We start from the raw sequence: 14254 nt of genomic DNA, 5'->3' as shown, positions 1-14254 counted from the left end.
TGAGCCCTATACGACCAATACTATATTATCCCTGGATATTAGTTACGACGCATTTGAGGAAAATCAACTCTCTTATTTGGTCGTGCAAATCTACGACGACTCTACGTGGGCATCTTGTATACAGCTGTACGTCGTGTGTATTGTTACCCTAAAATCGGAACGCGAAAGATACCCCTTCTGTGACACTTTTTCTATATACAATTTGCAAAATTATCTATTTTTTTAACTTTATGTTTTTTCCTAGTTATAGTATTGTATTTATGATTTTTTATATTGTAGTTTTTAGTATTGTGACATTTTTGTAATGTTTTATTAGTCACGATTCCTTAGCATGAATTGCAGTATTGTGTTTTTAGTTTGTTATATTTTTAACTGTTTTATATGATTTTTTTTATATAATACTTTGTCATTTATTAGTTAATAAATGGCCATTCTAATTCCTCAAACCGTGATATGTGTTTAATTGTGTCAAACAAAGCACCACCCCATCAGTTATCCATAAATTGCAATTTCCTAACGTTGATGAATGATCGGTTGATCTACGTTTTGCGTCTTACAAAATTGTGATCACCTATACACGTTATTTGGTAATTTGTTAGTTTCAACTGTAACGAATGACCGTTGATATTGCTATCAGACAATAATCCGAGTACGGAGTTACCTCAAAACTTACTAACGACGAATTGTCAATATTGAAATTTATTGATGTTTAATTGAGGTTTCTTTGAATCTTAATATATACAGATTATATTCTGCCAAATATGGGTCGCACTAAACGTGATAATACTACTATTGACAATATTCAATGCAGGTGAAATTGATCAAAACTTGATAATGAATAAATATTAACTGTCAAATTGGTATGACAAAGATATATTTTTCCAGAGTTAACGCGTGGCACCCTTTCTCTATGTGTTTATTTCCCTTTAAATATGACCATGAACAAGTGGCAACTAATGTGTAAATGGTCCCCGTGATTTAATACCAACATTCTACAAACTACAGATAACATAACAGCTGCACATGGATACCAGCTGATAACGTTCACTACAGAGGTATTCGTGCTTATTGAATTCAAATTCAAATATCATCGGGAAATTATGTATATATATATATGGTTAATAGCTTAACATGTCGTAAGTATTACATATTTGATTTAAGGGGGCCGAATACAAACTTAAAATCAAGTATGTATTCTTAATTATTTACATGGTGTTGCCATATGAGTGAAAACTTCTCGAGAGGGACATTAAGCAATATATTTTGACACATACTGCGAAAAATCAAAAGTTGAGAATTGAGTGCTGAAGATCACTGCGTGTTGATTCTTACTCATGAAAAAAGTTAAAACCCTTCTACATCGTTCTGTTTGAATTTACTGAATGTCTTATCTAGGTTTTGATAAATGTAAAGGTAATGTAATTATGCGTTTTCAACAGCTAACCCGGAAGAGAACACAGCGGTGCCATTTTGCTTCTTATTAATGTTAAGATGTCCTCCAGCTTAATTGTGGTGGCTACGTTGATGCAGTTTGTATCCAACACAACATGTTTTGGTAAATATATATATATATATATATATATATATATATATATATATATATATATATATATATATATCTTTCCCTTTGTTTCTATCTCACTATCTCGCATACTCTCTGACTCTCTGTCTTGCTCTGTCTAATTTTCTTTCCCTCACATCTTCCTCTCTGTTTGTCTGTCTGTCTCTGTCTGTGTCTGTCTGTCTGTCTGTCTATCTGTCTCTCTCTCTCTCTCTCTCTCTCTCTCTCTCTCTCTCTCTCTCTCTCTCTCTCTCTCTCTCTCTCTCCACACTCTTTCTTCCTGTCAATGGTTGATATAGATAGGCGTTATATGATCTTACTGTGATGCGGCTCAGATTTTGTTTTTATTCTATATGATTTTGCTGAGCTATACAATAACACTACTAGTTTTTACGTGAAGACCAGGGGCAGATTTAGAGGGAAAGGCAGCCGTTGCGCCCCCCCCCCCCCCCTGAACTTTTCAAATTCAATGTAAATCCTGTTTTCTTGTTTAAAAGAATGTAAACGGTAAAGGAAGCAAGTATTTTTCCACTCTCGGAAACATAAATAATAAAATAATTTGATTTTTCAAAACATATTTGCTTGGAAAACCTACATTTTTTCCAAAACCCCTTAAAGTTTGGGACATTTTATTAACCCCACGTTTATAAACATGATTGAAAAGAGTAAAAATGACTACATGGTAGACATATTTCAAGCTCTATGAAATCTGTAAAACCCAGGAGCTTCCTGGGCTTTGCCTCCCGGACCACCCCATCAATGTTTCGCCTTGGTCCTACTTGGGACCTTAATGCGGCCCCTAGACTTCCTGTCTCATTAAACTGCCGCCCACCACATTCCTGGATCCGCCCCTGAAGATCACACCTGTATGCCTGAGAAAGATTCAATTGATTTACTATGATCATTAGTATGTAATCGGTGTGATGGATATGGCGTTTGAAATGCACATGCATTATCAACTCGGTGTTTACAAATCCCAGGTCCAGTTGTAAAAATGTTTTGAAGTGAAATTGACAGTCTAGGTTACTTGATTTATTTTACTCGTAGTAAACTTGGTTCACACCCCTGGACAAAGTCTTCAGGGACAGGCAAACATGAATATACAGCCTACTGACGCTAGGTGGACTGCTCAGCGTGCTGTTGATGGGAATATAAATCAGCTTTACTCAGGCAATTCTTGCGCAGTAACTCAACTTCATTCTGAACCTTTGTGGTGGAAGGTGTGGTTTAACAGGATATTCAATATCGCTTATTTGGAAGTATACTTCGGATCAGATAGTAAGTATTTGTATTTACAGTATACATGTTTGGTTATTTTACGTCCCACTCGGCCATACTAAAAGTATATCAGTTATGAATGTATTGCCACAGTTGTTGACCTTTGTTTGACGCTTAAGTTCATTACAGTGAGAAATACATAATGTGCGAGCACACTGAATTTGGACATTTGTTCTTTAAGGTCTCATCCGAGAACTCTAACTTTCAAATACAAAGCGTTTATCGAACGCACAATCAGTTTTTATTTCACGTCATAATCTGACGGTCATGGTAAACTAGTTCGAAGGTTTATTAGTGCTAACGTTCGCTAACAACGATAATGTATGTAATATTATTATGAGGAGGCCTGCATCTCGTAAAATCTAAGTTTTTATTATGAACAAGGGACACAAAAATAACAGAGGTAAAGAAAAGCCATCCTCAAAATCCACCGTTTCATATGCTCAAAGGACACAACGCATGTTTCGAAACTTTTTTTTTAATTTGTTCAGCAAAAATAATTCTCTGCATGCCTAAAACTACTTCAAATATGTTTTAATGAAATATTTGGCGTAATATGCCTATTTATTTTCGCTAATTTACGTGCCATTATGTGTGACGCCATATGCATTTTTTAGTTTGGAACCGTCCATTAGCGATTTCATAAACGGATTAGATGAAATCGAAAAAAAGTCACATTAACGACTTGTAAATAGCACTGCATTAAGGTGTTTTGTGTTGTGAAAGGGTGGACTAGTCTGAGTATTCTCATTTTTTTCGATGGAAGGTATGAGAAAATACAGGGGGATATTTTTTGTTGGAACACGAACTTTACCTTTCAAAAAACACCCAGTCAACTCGCTAAAACCGCTTCGATAGTACAGAAAACTAGATAAACTGCGAAAAATTGATATATCAAAGCTAAGCATTAGTAGGCTTACAGCATATACATATGAATTATGTTCTGCTCTTCAAATTCAATACACACTCGGATGAACTGACCTGCACCTTGTAACAGCATACAACTTATGCTCCCGGTTTCTACCAACTGGTATGTTTACAAAAAAAAAATAAAGATGCAAAATAATTGAACTATTGATTCTAACTGATATGATGTTGTATTTCCTACCTTTAACTAGAATTAAATGATTTTTTTTTCTTCATTGAACTCGTAACATCTTGGGTGCGTCAGTATAACACCGTGACCCCACTTCCTAACGATGTTCAGATCACAATTCAAAAATAATAAAAATACTGCTTTATTAAAACAAAATAATGTGACTTCCACTTAATTTTTTTTTTATCGATTTGTGTGCTTTTTTTCTCTCTCTCTCCGAAATGCACCCGTGACAGTAACCAGGCCTATAACTGTCAACAATGTTAAGTACTATCAATCCAAAATAAATATTAGTTGCACTGTTCATTTTAGAAAAAAAAACCCAGCGCCATTTAGGGATGTATAAAGGAATAACGTTACAAAATAGTTTGTAGACAGCGAGCCATATAAACATTATTTACTCGCAATATTGCCCATATCATACTCGCTTTTTTTGCTATATTTGGGTATTTATATCGTTATTTATATTCAAAGGTGGTGAACACATTTAATACTATGGGAAATTTGTCAACATCGATTTAAATATTGCCCATGGTGAATAAAGGACAAGGTACGCGTCCAAATTAAATGATATTCGTCAAAATTCTTTCATATGGTGTATACTTCCATGAAATGATTATGATGTCTTCGTAAAAAACTTTACTTATGTATAATATATATGTGAATACAGTATAATTTACGATAACGTTGTGCCATTTTGACGTTACTTTATGCGACGTCATGAACAAGAAAGCTATGTCATGAACTCAATATGAAAATAATCCAATTTGTGTCGCCATATGCTCAAAGTTTTATTAAACAAATGTGCACTATGATTTTTATTTGAAAAGTTTAATTCATTTTTTCCGAAAGTTTTAATCAATTGTAGATGATCCGATGCGGCGGATGCTGTGATTTGAAGGACGATTAGTGTAATTGTATCTAAGAATTGTAGAGCAACCCATATATATTCATTCAATTTTAACATTGCATTTACATTTACATCCAATTTGGAATGTTTTAATCTAAATTAAGAGAATATCATATATGTACGTAGTGCGTGGTTACCTTAAGTTATTCTTGTGTGTATATGTACACTTTGTTCTTTTTTTTTTCGAGCGCACTAAATGTTTTCAGCGAAGGAACACGCACTAGCCAATGCTACATTGGATTGTACATGTAGTAAAAAGAACATGAAATTCATTCAGAATATATGTGAAAAGAAATATTATAAAACGAACTTTCTTTTAAAATTCAACACATGTCAATGGAACCGAATCTGAACCTTATAAGATGTAATAAGATTTACAAACAATGTAATAAGTTCTACACAAGAGTTGACACTGACACCATGAAAACCCTAAAAAAAAAAAATAATCTTGTCGGTATTATATTCAATGTTGTAGCATATACACTTACATCTATTTTAAATTACACTCTTTATTTGAAAAAAAAAATATACAGGCTCCTGACAATTATCTTTATATAACAAATCTTTCAATGCATTAGCATTTACGCAAAGGAAAAAAAATGAATCATAAATCATATTCATTGTCTCAAAACACGTCCGAAGTCCGCATGAGAGAGGATCTTATATTTTTACCCCCCCCCCCCTTCTTACCTTTTGATACAGGCCGATTTAGTCGGAGATATAAAAACAACCTTGGTTTCCCTGTCTAATAAATCATTCAACAATTCCTTTTCGGCCAGTTTCTAATGATGACTGAAGCAGAGACTGGCTATTAACAGTACCAAAGTCAATCACTATGACAGTGCATCAGCATATATAATGCCGTCAGTCAAAGATATTTATATTTTCCAGCAATTGTCAAAATAATGAAAGGTGTACGATGTAATCAGTTTTTGACACTAAGTTTTTTCACTATACTAGTGAAAAGGATTACTAGAATATATGATTTACTAGTCCTGTTGATTTGTGATTAGTCCAGCTGCTGAAAGTAGACGGCCGAGTCGCGATGCGACGAGGGGAAGAGTGCGGGAGGGGCTTGTAACCTCTTAAAGAGGGTGGGGGTCTGGTGACAACATTCAAAATCTAGATGCAAATTGTTCATTTGAGACAAATAAATGAAAAATTTATGACCAAATCTAGCCTCTTTTTCCTCATTCTCTCATCAAATCATCATATTTATGCTTGAATATCATGAAGAATACGTCGATGTGTAGCATAGTACCGTATTTTGTCGAATATGATATGTACTTTTTTTCAAGGATTTTTGGTGTGTGAAAGGGTTGCGCATTGTTTACCAAATAGTTTTTTTTTCAGGTGAAACTCGGCGGTTAAATAATGTTTTACTAGGAGACATATCGTATGCTTGTTCACGTTGTTCACCTAATCGATCTCAAAAAAATTACTACAGAACGTAAAATTGTAGAAAATATTAGACTTAACAATATGTAAATAATTAAATTAATATAAAACAGCCAATTAAGTTTCATTCGATCTTGCATTCATATTAGATATTCATCATCGTGCAAAAGTGCCACGATATCATCAGACCGTGACCATGACCGGCACATGTTTTTCGAAGCCATCGTTGTGTACAAGGACTTCGTCACTTGATTTTGACAGACACCTATTCAGGGTACTTTCTGCATGCTGCACGATTTCCATGGATCTGGGAATATGCGATTTACTTTTGTAGTAAACGACACGCGACTGACGTACTTCATCTATCTAAATGCAGCGAAGTTTCGGAGAGTTATGTTTGAATTCTTCATTTCACTACCATCTCCAAATAATGGTAGTGTACGATTACAACACATTGAACAATTGTTCAATACTTTTACTTTATTTCTATAACGTCGGCTGTTTGAATGATTTGAAGTTTAAACAAAGAAAATATCGAGTGTTCAAACTTTAATGCTACAAAATATCATGCGTTTCTAAAATTAATATATTATTACCGCGCTGTATCTATATTCCTGTGCTTTGTTGAGAACTTACATTATTTCCACAAAGATTTCTAGTGAAATTGAAATTGAAAAAAGCCAAGAATACTGCTTGGTTAGAATGTTTACATTAATCACCGGTAATTATGTATATTGGGGAAAGGATATCAAACAATCGTTCCAGTTTTATACAAATGATAATATTGTGCTCTGGTTTAGTCCTCATTACTTTGCGCACAAATTACATGCAACTTTAATTCCGGACCTCCACTCTAGATCCGCGCATGGTTCGGATATAGTCATTAAGCGGTGTTTTGTGCATATGCCGCTAAATGCTAAGTGACCGACGGTGAGTGGGATGATTAAACTGTAAATGCAGGAAAAGAAAGTTCTCCTTATGTGTGAAAATCGCGTTCTAATACTTCAACACCAGTTCCACGATGTAATGATGAAAATAGTAACCAATGACTAGCTATCATGTATTTTTAAATAAGACTATGTCACAGAACACGTGGGTCAGTTATCGACAAATGTAAGGCGATTTTATAAACAAATAATTATTACAGCGACGTAGCAACAGGGGAATTTGGCCCAAACATTCTTTTGTTTTGATAATGTAGTCTTTCCATAACTTTTACATGCGAATTTTGATTTATCCCCCCCCCCCTTATGGTAGTAGTGAATGCTTGCGAATTTTTTTAAAAGCATGAAACGATTAGAGTTGTAGATCTGTTGACATTGATTGCAAATGCAGTCAGAGTTGTTCGATTCTACTAAAAATGTTTTCTTAAGAATTGTTTTTATCTATTTTTTACATGTAATGGTCAGAGTTCACTGGGTTTTGTCCTCTTGGAACACACAATACAAGCCTATACTTTATCGTTTAGCTTACAAATGAGTAATAATTTAGATATCTAGAAACTACATCGTTCATCTATCAACTATCAACATTCACTCTTATAGCAGGGTAGATGCAAATATTCCATTACCATATATATCATGGAGTAACCTTTTCTAAATGAGTTCGACAAATTTGTAATATAAACGACAGATTGATGAAGTTGGAATTGTTTTGATAGGAAACACGCATGTCATAAAACTACAGGTACTGCAGCATGTAAATAATGAACACTATATTGTAATGAATTGATTTTCAAGTGTATATAATTTTAAAAGCCTGTATTTTACGGGGAAAATATAACCGAATTTTGCATTCGAACTCTCGCACTATTATGCTATGGTATAAAGGTACCGATTAAGCTATCGCGCTTTCATTTTCGATATTATTAAACTTTATTTTATAAACAAAGATTGCATTCCGTTGCAGACGTGCATTTAAAAAAAAAAAAGCCAGACCAAAGCCATAATAAAATTCTTACTTAATAACATACATATTATGCATCATGAGTGGGTTTTTAATTCAGATGGACATCCATTAGATGTGTCTGACATAATGCTTAATACAATATTAGAATATCATTTGAAATTACATATGCAACATACCCAATACGTTATAATTAGCCTACATGTACGTTAGAATATCATGACTGGCAAGGCATATTTAGATATGTATTTAGATACGCATTGTAGCCGCCACAGTATATGCGCACCAATTTAGAGGGATAATTCATATCATAAACCATCTATGATAAAAAAGAATATGTGATTGAACTTTGCCATGTGTTACATTAATTGCGTTGATATCATTGTGTATCTATATCAAACATAAAACGAGTAAAATTGGAATCGAAAATATCTGTGTCGAAGATTCCAATTCTCTGATTACACACTATCTTCTTCAATGCAAACTACGTAGTCTTATAAAATTTATGCTGTACATATGCATACTATTTATTCATTACACTTGTATATATGAACACCATCAACGTTGAAATTTGTATTACAGATGAACGTGGGGAATGGTTAAACGTTAAATTTAATAGTCGGCTCATTTACCAACCAAGTCGAAATTTTGCTTATTACTGACTTTCAACATGATTAATTTGTACACAAAACATCTTTGTGGTTGTTGCATGTGCTCTATCTTAAAAATGGTTTCAAAGGCATAAAAATCGGCTAATTTCGGCGATTTCGATAAATCATGTCAATCGGATATAAGGAAAATGACGTCACAGAACATATTACGTCACTAATTTCCACATGTATCATCAGGGTCAATGCCGTAGTGCATAATCATAATGATTAAACCAAGTGAAACCACATTTTAAATTTATCCTAATTTTGTGGCGAAATTTGGGCCTTAATGTACCTTGCTCTTAGGTCCCTAAAAGCTGTACCACGTGAATACACAAGTAGTCAAGTAGAACGGAGGAAAGGATTAAACAGAATCAATGTAATTTAGGGTGAAGTTTAATACTATTGGCAGATTGATTTCATAATATTTACATCCATTGAATCTTTTCTCTTATATTACTTTTGAAATTGACATTGCTTTTATCTTGCAATAAATACATGTTTGTTGCACACTAGTTTGATCCGGTCTTTTAGTACCAACTGTCTCCAAAATCATTACCAAACACGGTGTGTCATCAAAGTCAAAGGGTACATTGGCTGTTCCATTTAACGTAACAAATGGGTCAAGCATATCGTATTTCAGATCTGAATTTTAGTTTATATTTTAAATAATGCATAACAATATCAATATAAACAGTAAAATGTATCTCAACCATTGCAGAAAAAATGTTGCATAAGGATTGGATTTATGTTCTCACTAAGTCTTTGAGTTAAAAGGTTTTACATGCAACACAAGATGTTCATTTTTCTGACTTAATAAGATAATGAATTATCATTGTTTTATGCATACCACACTCCCTATTGTAACATGAACAATTTTAGTGCACACATACTGAGTACACTGTACATGTGCATTACAGAGGTTTTGCCGCGACGAGAGTTGGGTGGGTGGGTCTGTGTCAAAGTATGTTTTGTTTTTATCATATTAAGCCCTGTTGTAAAACTGTTTGTAAAAATGTATACACATTATTTTGATTTTGCTTGATCAATTGATGATGTGTAATATGGGATAACGACTTCTACCCCACCTGGTTCAAACTTAGGCTGATTCTTTTACTTATTGCAAGTTGAAACATTGGATATGTATATACTAATAAATTGGTTAGACATTCCCCGTTACTCTCGTTTTTCAGTTACAATCTTAAACTCGCAAATATTAAATCATATCATTCAAATCACGCACAATTGACATCAATTTAGTTTTTGTTAAGTGGAACGTACAGGGACGATAACTCAGACTGGTGTTCAGAATTACATTGATCATTATTCGTTATCTTCATCTTTCACTAAGCAGACAATGACGCTCAAATCTTCCGAGAGAGAAAGGAAGCTCAAGTTTACAGAATATTTACAAAACATACTTAAAAAACGTAAGATCAGTAAAAAATATAATGTGAGGAGGTAGGGGTTGGGGACAATATCAGTATGACCCCGCCCCAAGTGTCAGTGACTACGACTACGCAGCCGAATATACCGCTAACAAAATCACCCTTTAGCCCAAAATACAGTGACAATGCTAATTCTTGCACAGTTATTTTGGTCGTCTGCCTTAGCAGCGTAATATAGTTAATAAATGTATATTTTTGCATAAGTCTTACAGTTTGTGCACAATCTTTAGCTTGATTTTTTATTTCCTGTCTTGATATTTTTATTTCACTAAAAACCCTAGCACAATTATAATTTTAGTGAACGGATCAAGGTAGAACACATCTAAGCTCTTAGTTAGTAGAAATTGAAATTTGATTCCGTTTAGGCACGCTTTGATCAATGGAGGAAATGAATTTTTTTCTTTTCTTTTTCATTCCTTTTGGAGATGAGGAATGTAAGCTCATTGATTTCTAAATATCTGACTAGCTGGTCTACTGGCTATTTAAGGACCTTCGGATAAGTGGTTTTTGAACTGAAAAACCTTCCGACTATTATGGGCCAATGGATTGGTGTTATTCATAATTTCAAGAGATCAGAGCACAATCAGGACTCGAACCTCCGATTTCCCAGCTATTATGTGAACGTTTTAGACAGGAGTTGCTTTCACAGTTATGTAACAAGGTTTCTTCCAACAGGAAAAACTGATGTAACGTCTGTATGGTTCAGGTCTAAATATTGTGATGGAATAGACAATTTATGGTAAAAAAAATATTCAGACGTTTTATGAAAACAAATTATATTGTTATTACTGCAACAATATAATGACGTCTCAATACAGAGGGAGCAATTTGGAGCGTATTATTGTGACGTAATACAAAGAATTTGCATTGACGTAATAAGCGTAAGTATAAATGAGCGAATGAAATATTTTTCTTCTACTCTCCTTTCAACTAATTGTCTGTGAAAAGTTTGTAAAAAGGAAAAACATTAAAATGTCCATTTTCACACACGTCTAAATGTTCGCTCAGTTTTATATTACGGCATTACGGTACTTGAATGTGTTGCTTATGTACACGAATTCTGGGTGTAAGAGTTATTCCATCTTTAATTGTGTTTTTAGGGTAATGTTGTTCTGTCAAATACATTTTAAGTTGCTGTATACGCTATTCTCTTGTTTGTTCATCACTGACTATGGTACATATCATCCTAGCTAGGTTGTTCGGAATATAACGCTCTGTGTGTCTGTGATGAGATGATCCAAAGTGAAAACATTGATGCGTATCTGTACTCTTGTAGTATATGTCTGTTGTTAATCTATCATGTTGTTTAGTAACCAGTACATCAAGGAATGGAATACTCGTGGAACTCTGGTCGACCGTGAATTTTATATCTAGATCTAGCTTATTTAGGATGTCACTGTTATTCCAAATAATGAAATAGTCATCTAAATATATGTTCCAGTGACGTTTGATATTTTCAGTAAGTTCTTCACTGAAGGTTTCGTGATTTTCCTCATACATAAGTGCCTCTAAAAATCCGAGCGTTAAGGTAGCGTATGTGGGGTTCATTTTGGTACCCATTGCGGTACCTTTGATTTGTTGAAAATGTTTGTCATCAAAATTGAAAGTGCTATTTTTTTAAAATTAATACTGTTTTCTCTATTAAAATAATCTTTAGTAAAGCGGCTATCAACCTTTTCTCTGTGTTTGTCGATCCAGAAATTGAATACCTAGAGTCCACGTGTGCTGGTTATGTTGGAATATAACTTTACGACATTCAGAGTAACTAAATCATCAATCCCCACAGTGTGTGGTAGATGCCGTAAAAAGTATAGATCATCTGATCGTGGCATATGTCATCACATTAATGCACTCACTGTTATGGCTCAGAGGGTCAATACTATGTCTAAATATGTGGTAATTCACCTATAACTAATGCTCTTTCAGTAGGAATGGCATATTCTCGACGGGACGTAAAACAACTAACATGCAAATTGTATTGAATCTAGAAATGAAATAGAGTAAAAATGAAAAGGTTTATAAATGATAGAATGGTAATACGGTTTCATTTCTAATGTATTGTAGTGCACAATTGTTATGATTTGCAATCCCATTTCATTTACCTTCAGCATATCCGAGATCAACAGGATTCTATATTTACATATATGACGATAAAACTTTCTCGCCACCAAGTGGCAATACAGGAAGTATTGTCTATCATCACGATCCCATGTCAGGTTGTCCGGTTTCAGTGATGAACATCACCGTGAACAGAATAGCTCACGGTGTAGCTTTTTATAACGAACGTCCACCAGGATTCTCCACAGTGTGTCCAGATGTAGATGCAAACCAAACGTCTCTGGGGATTTGTGAAGTCAAAGTAATGGGTGAGATACAATTATTTTCCCAATATTTTGATAATTCTAGACCTTCAGTGTATGTCATAACGTCAATAATAATACATGAAAGCAGCATTTGCACCTCAATATATAACGGAGGGCCAACGATAACAAAATTATCAATCCGTACGTCTTCATTCCTTTGCGTTTGTTGCCTGTTTTTCTTTTGGGCAATACGTTCCTTGTCCAACGAAATCCGCTGGAGAGTTTTGAGGCTGTTCTAAACTTGAAAATAGTACGGTAGCTATGCGTTCTTGTGCGTTTTAATCGAAACTTATGCTTTTCTTTTCCTACATTTGTCCAGTTTGTATTCGTTAAGGTCCACGGCATGTTTACGGATAGAAAACCCATGAAAACAGTGAATAACGGTTGCCAAATAGAAGTCAACAATCCCTGAAACGTTCTTCTTTCCCAATTGAACAATGGACGAATGGTAAGCGCACCGTGAATACACGCACAACGAACGATGAAAGCACCCAGAGCGAACGTAAAACGCACGCAGAGCGAATGCTGAGCGCAATTCAGCAAACACTTGATAAACATTGAAAGGTAAGCGAATGCAAAATTCGAACTGAGCGCAAACATGAGTGCAATGTTAATTGTGAGCACCCGTATAACGCACATTGACCGCAAAACAATTCGGAATGGTTGGGATGTTTTCCCTTTGGTTATACTTTCTTTCATAATTTAGATATATCAACAACTTAAACCTAACGACTCAACTTCATGAAAAACGGGATGATTTCAGATGTGAAGTCAAAGTAATGGGTGAGAGTTCTATTGAAAGAGCATTAGTTATAGGTGAATTACCACATATTTAGACATAGTATTGGCCCTCTGAGCCATAGCAGTGAAGTCAACTTCTCATATTTATGTAGCAATACTCCATATATCACTAGGTCAACTGCAATCTGATGTTTTACATACAGAATGCTAAGCCGTTCTTGGCACACTGATATTGACTACGTATAACTCCTTTTACCTGATCAAGATGCAGAGTTTACGGTGAGTGTGACCGGTAGACAGGAAACGGTTACTCCTCCTAGGCACCCGCCCTCACTTCTTGTATATCCAAGGGTCCGTGTTTGCCCATCTCTCTATTGTGTATTGCTTATCGGATTTATGCGATTGCTCACTGTTTGTTATATTCACCCTTCATATATCAACAATATTTTTTTTCATTCACATACCGATTTGATATTACCTAGTGAACTCGAAATAATAAAACACCACAGCGTCGTTCACTTCTGTTTCAGACTGAAATATTTTGTCGAAAGTAGATATTAACGACAAACTGACAACTCAGCTTTATCAAGAACGTGGTGATTTCAGCTTCTCCATCGTCAACTTCTTATATGTATGTAGCAGCATTCCATTATCACCTATATATGGTGTGTATATCTCTTAACTGATTCGATACGCAAGCGCTTATTTTGCTTATGGTTAGTTTTCAAATTGCAGCAGGCTACTGACAAACAAGTCGATTATGCAGGGGTTCCAACAGTCTTGTTTAAAGTCAGCATTTCATAAATTCTATAGTCGTTATAACGATCTAGTTTGACAATACAACTTATCATTGGACCAAATGGTGTCCAACGTGTTTCATAACAATTGTTAGGTTGTTCTTGGC

General features: G+C 34.6%; 1 protein-coding gene across 1 annotated transcript; it reads left to right on the top strand.

The window, feature by feature from the left end:
- Window positions 1-1448: 1448 nt before the first annotated feature.
- Window positions 1449-13021, top strand: LOC130049764 (uncharacterized). The gene is made up of 4 exons (XM_056147747.1): window positions 1449-1555; window positions 2609-2839; window positions 12355-12605; window positions 12944-13021. Exons 1-4 carry the CDS (start codon window positions 1492-1494, stop codon window positions 13019-13021), a joined length of 624 nt encoding a protein of 207 aa, XP_056003722.1. The 5' UTR covers window positions 1449-1491.
- Window positions 13022-14254: the final 1233 nt, after the last annotated feature.

The sequence above is a fragment of the Ostrea edulis genome, chromosome 8, assembly GCF_947568905.1.
Source record: "Ostrea edulis chromosome 8, xbOstEdul1.1, whole genome shotgun sequence".
Taxonomy (NCBI): Eukaryota; Metazoa; Mollusca; class Bivalvia; order Ostreida; family Ostreidae; genus Ostrea; species Ostrea edulis.
Note: the sequence above shows the minus strand (reverse complement) of the source record. Positions and strands in the feature narration are given on the sequence as shown.

Bases quoted from the DNA above. Each gene is read 5' to 3' on its own strand.
- LOC130049764 (XM_056147747.1), top strand. From the start codon at position 1,492: ATGTCCTCCAGCTTAATTGTGGTGGCTACGTTGATGCAGTTTGTATCC. The intron at 1,556-2,608 runs GTAAATATATAT...TTTTACTCGTAG, and splicing joins ATCCAACACAACATGTTTTG to TAAACTTGGTTCACACCCCT. The intron at 2,840-12,354 runs GTAAGTATTTGT...ATTTACCTTCAG, and splicing joins AGTATACTTCGGATCAGATA to CATATCCGAGATCAACAGGA.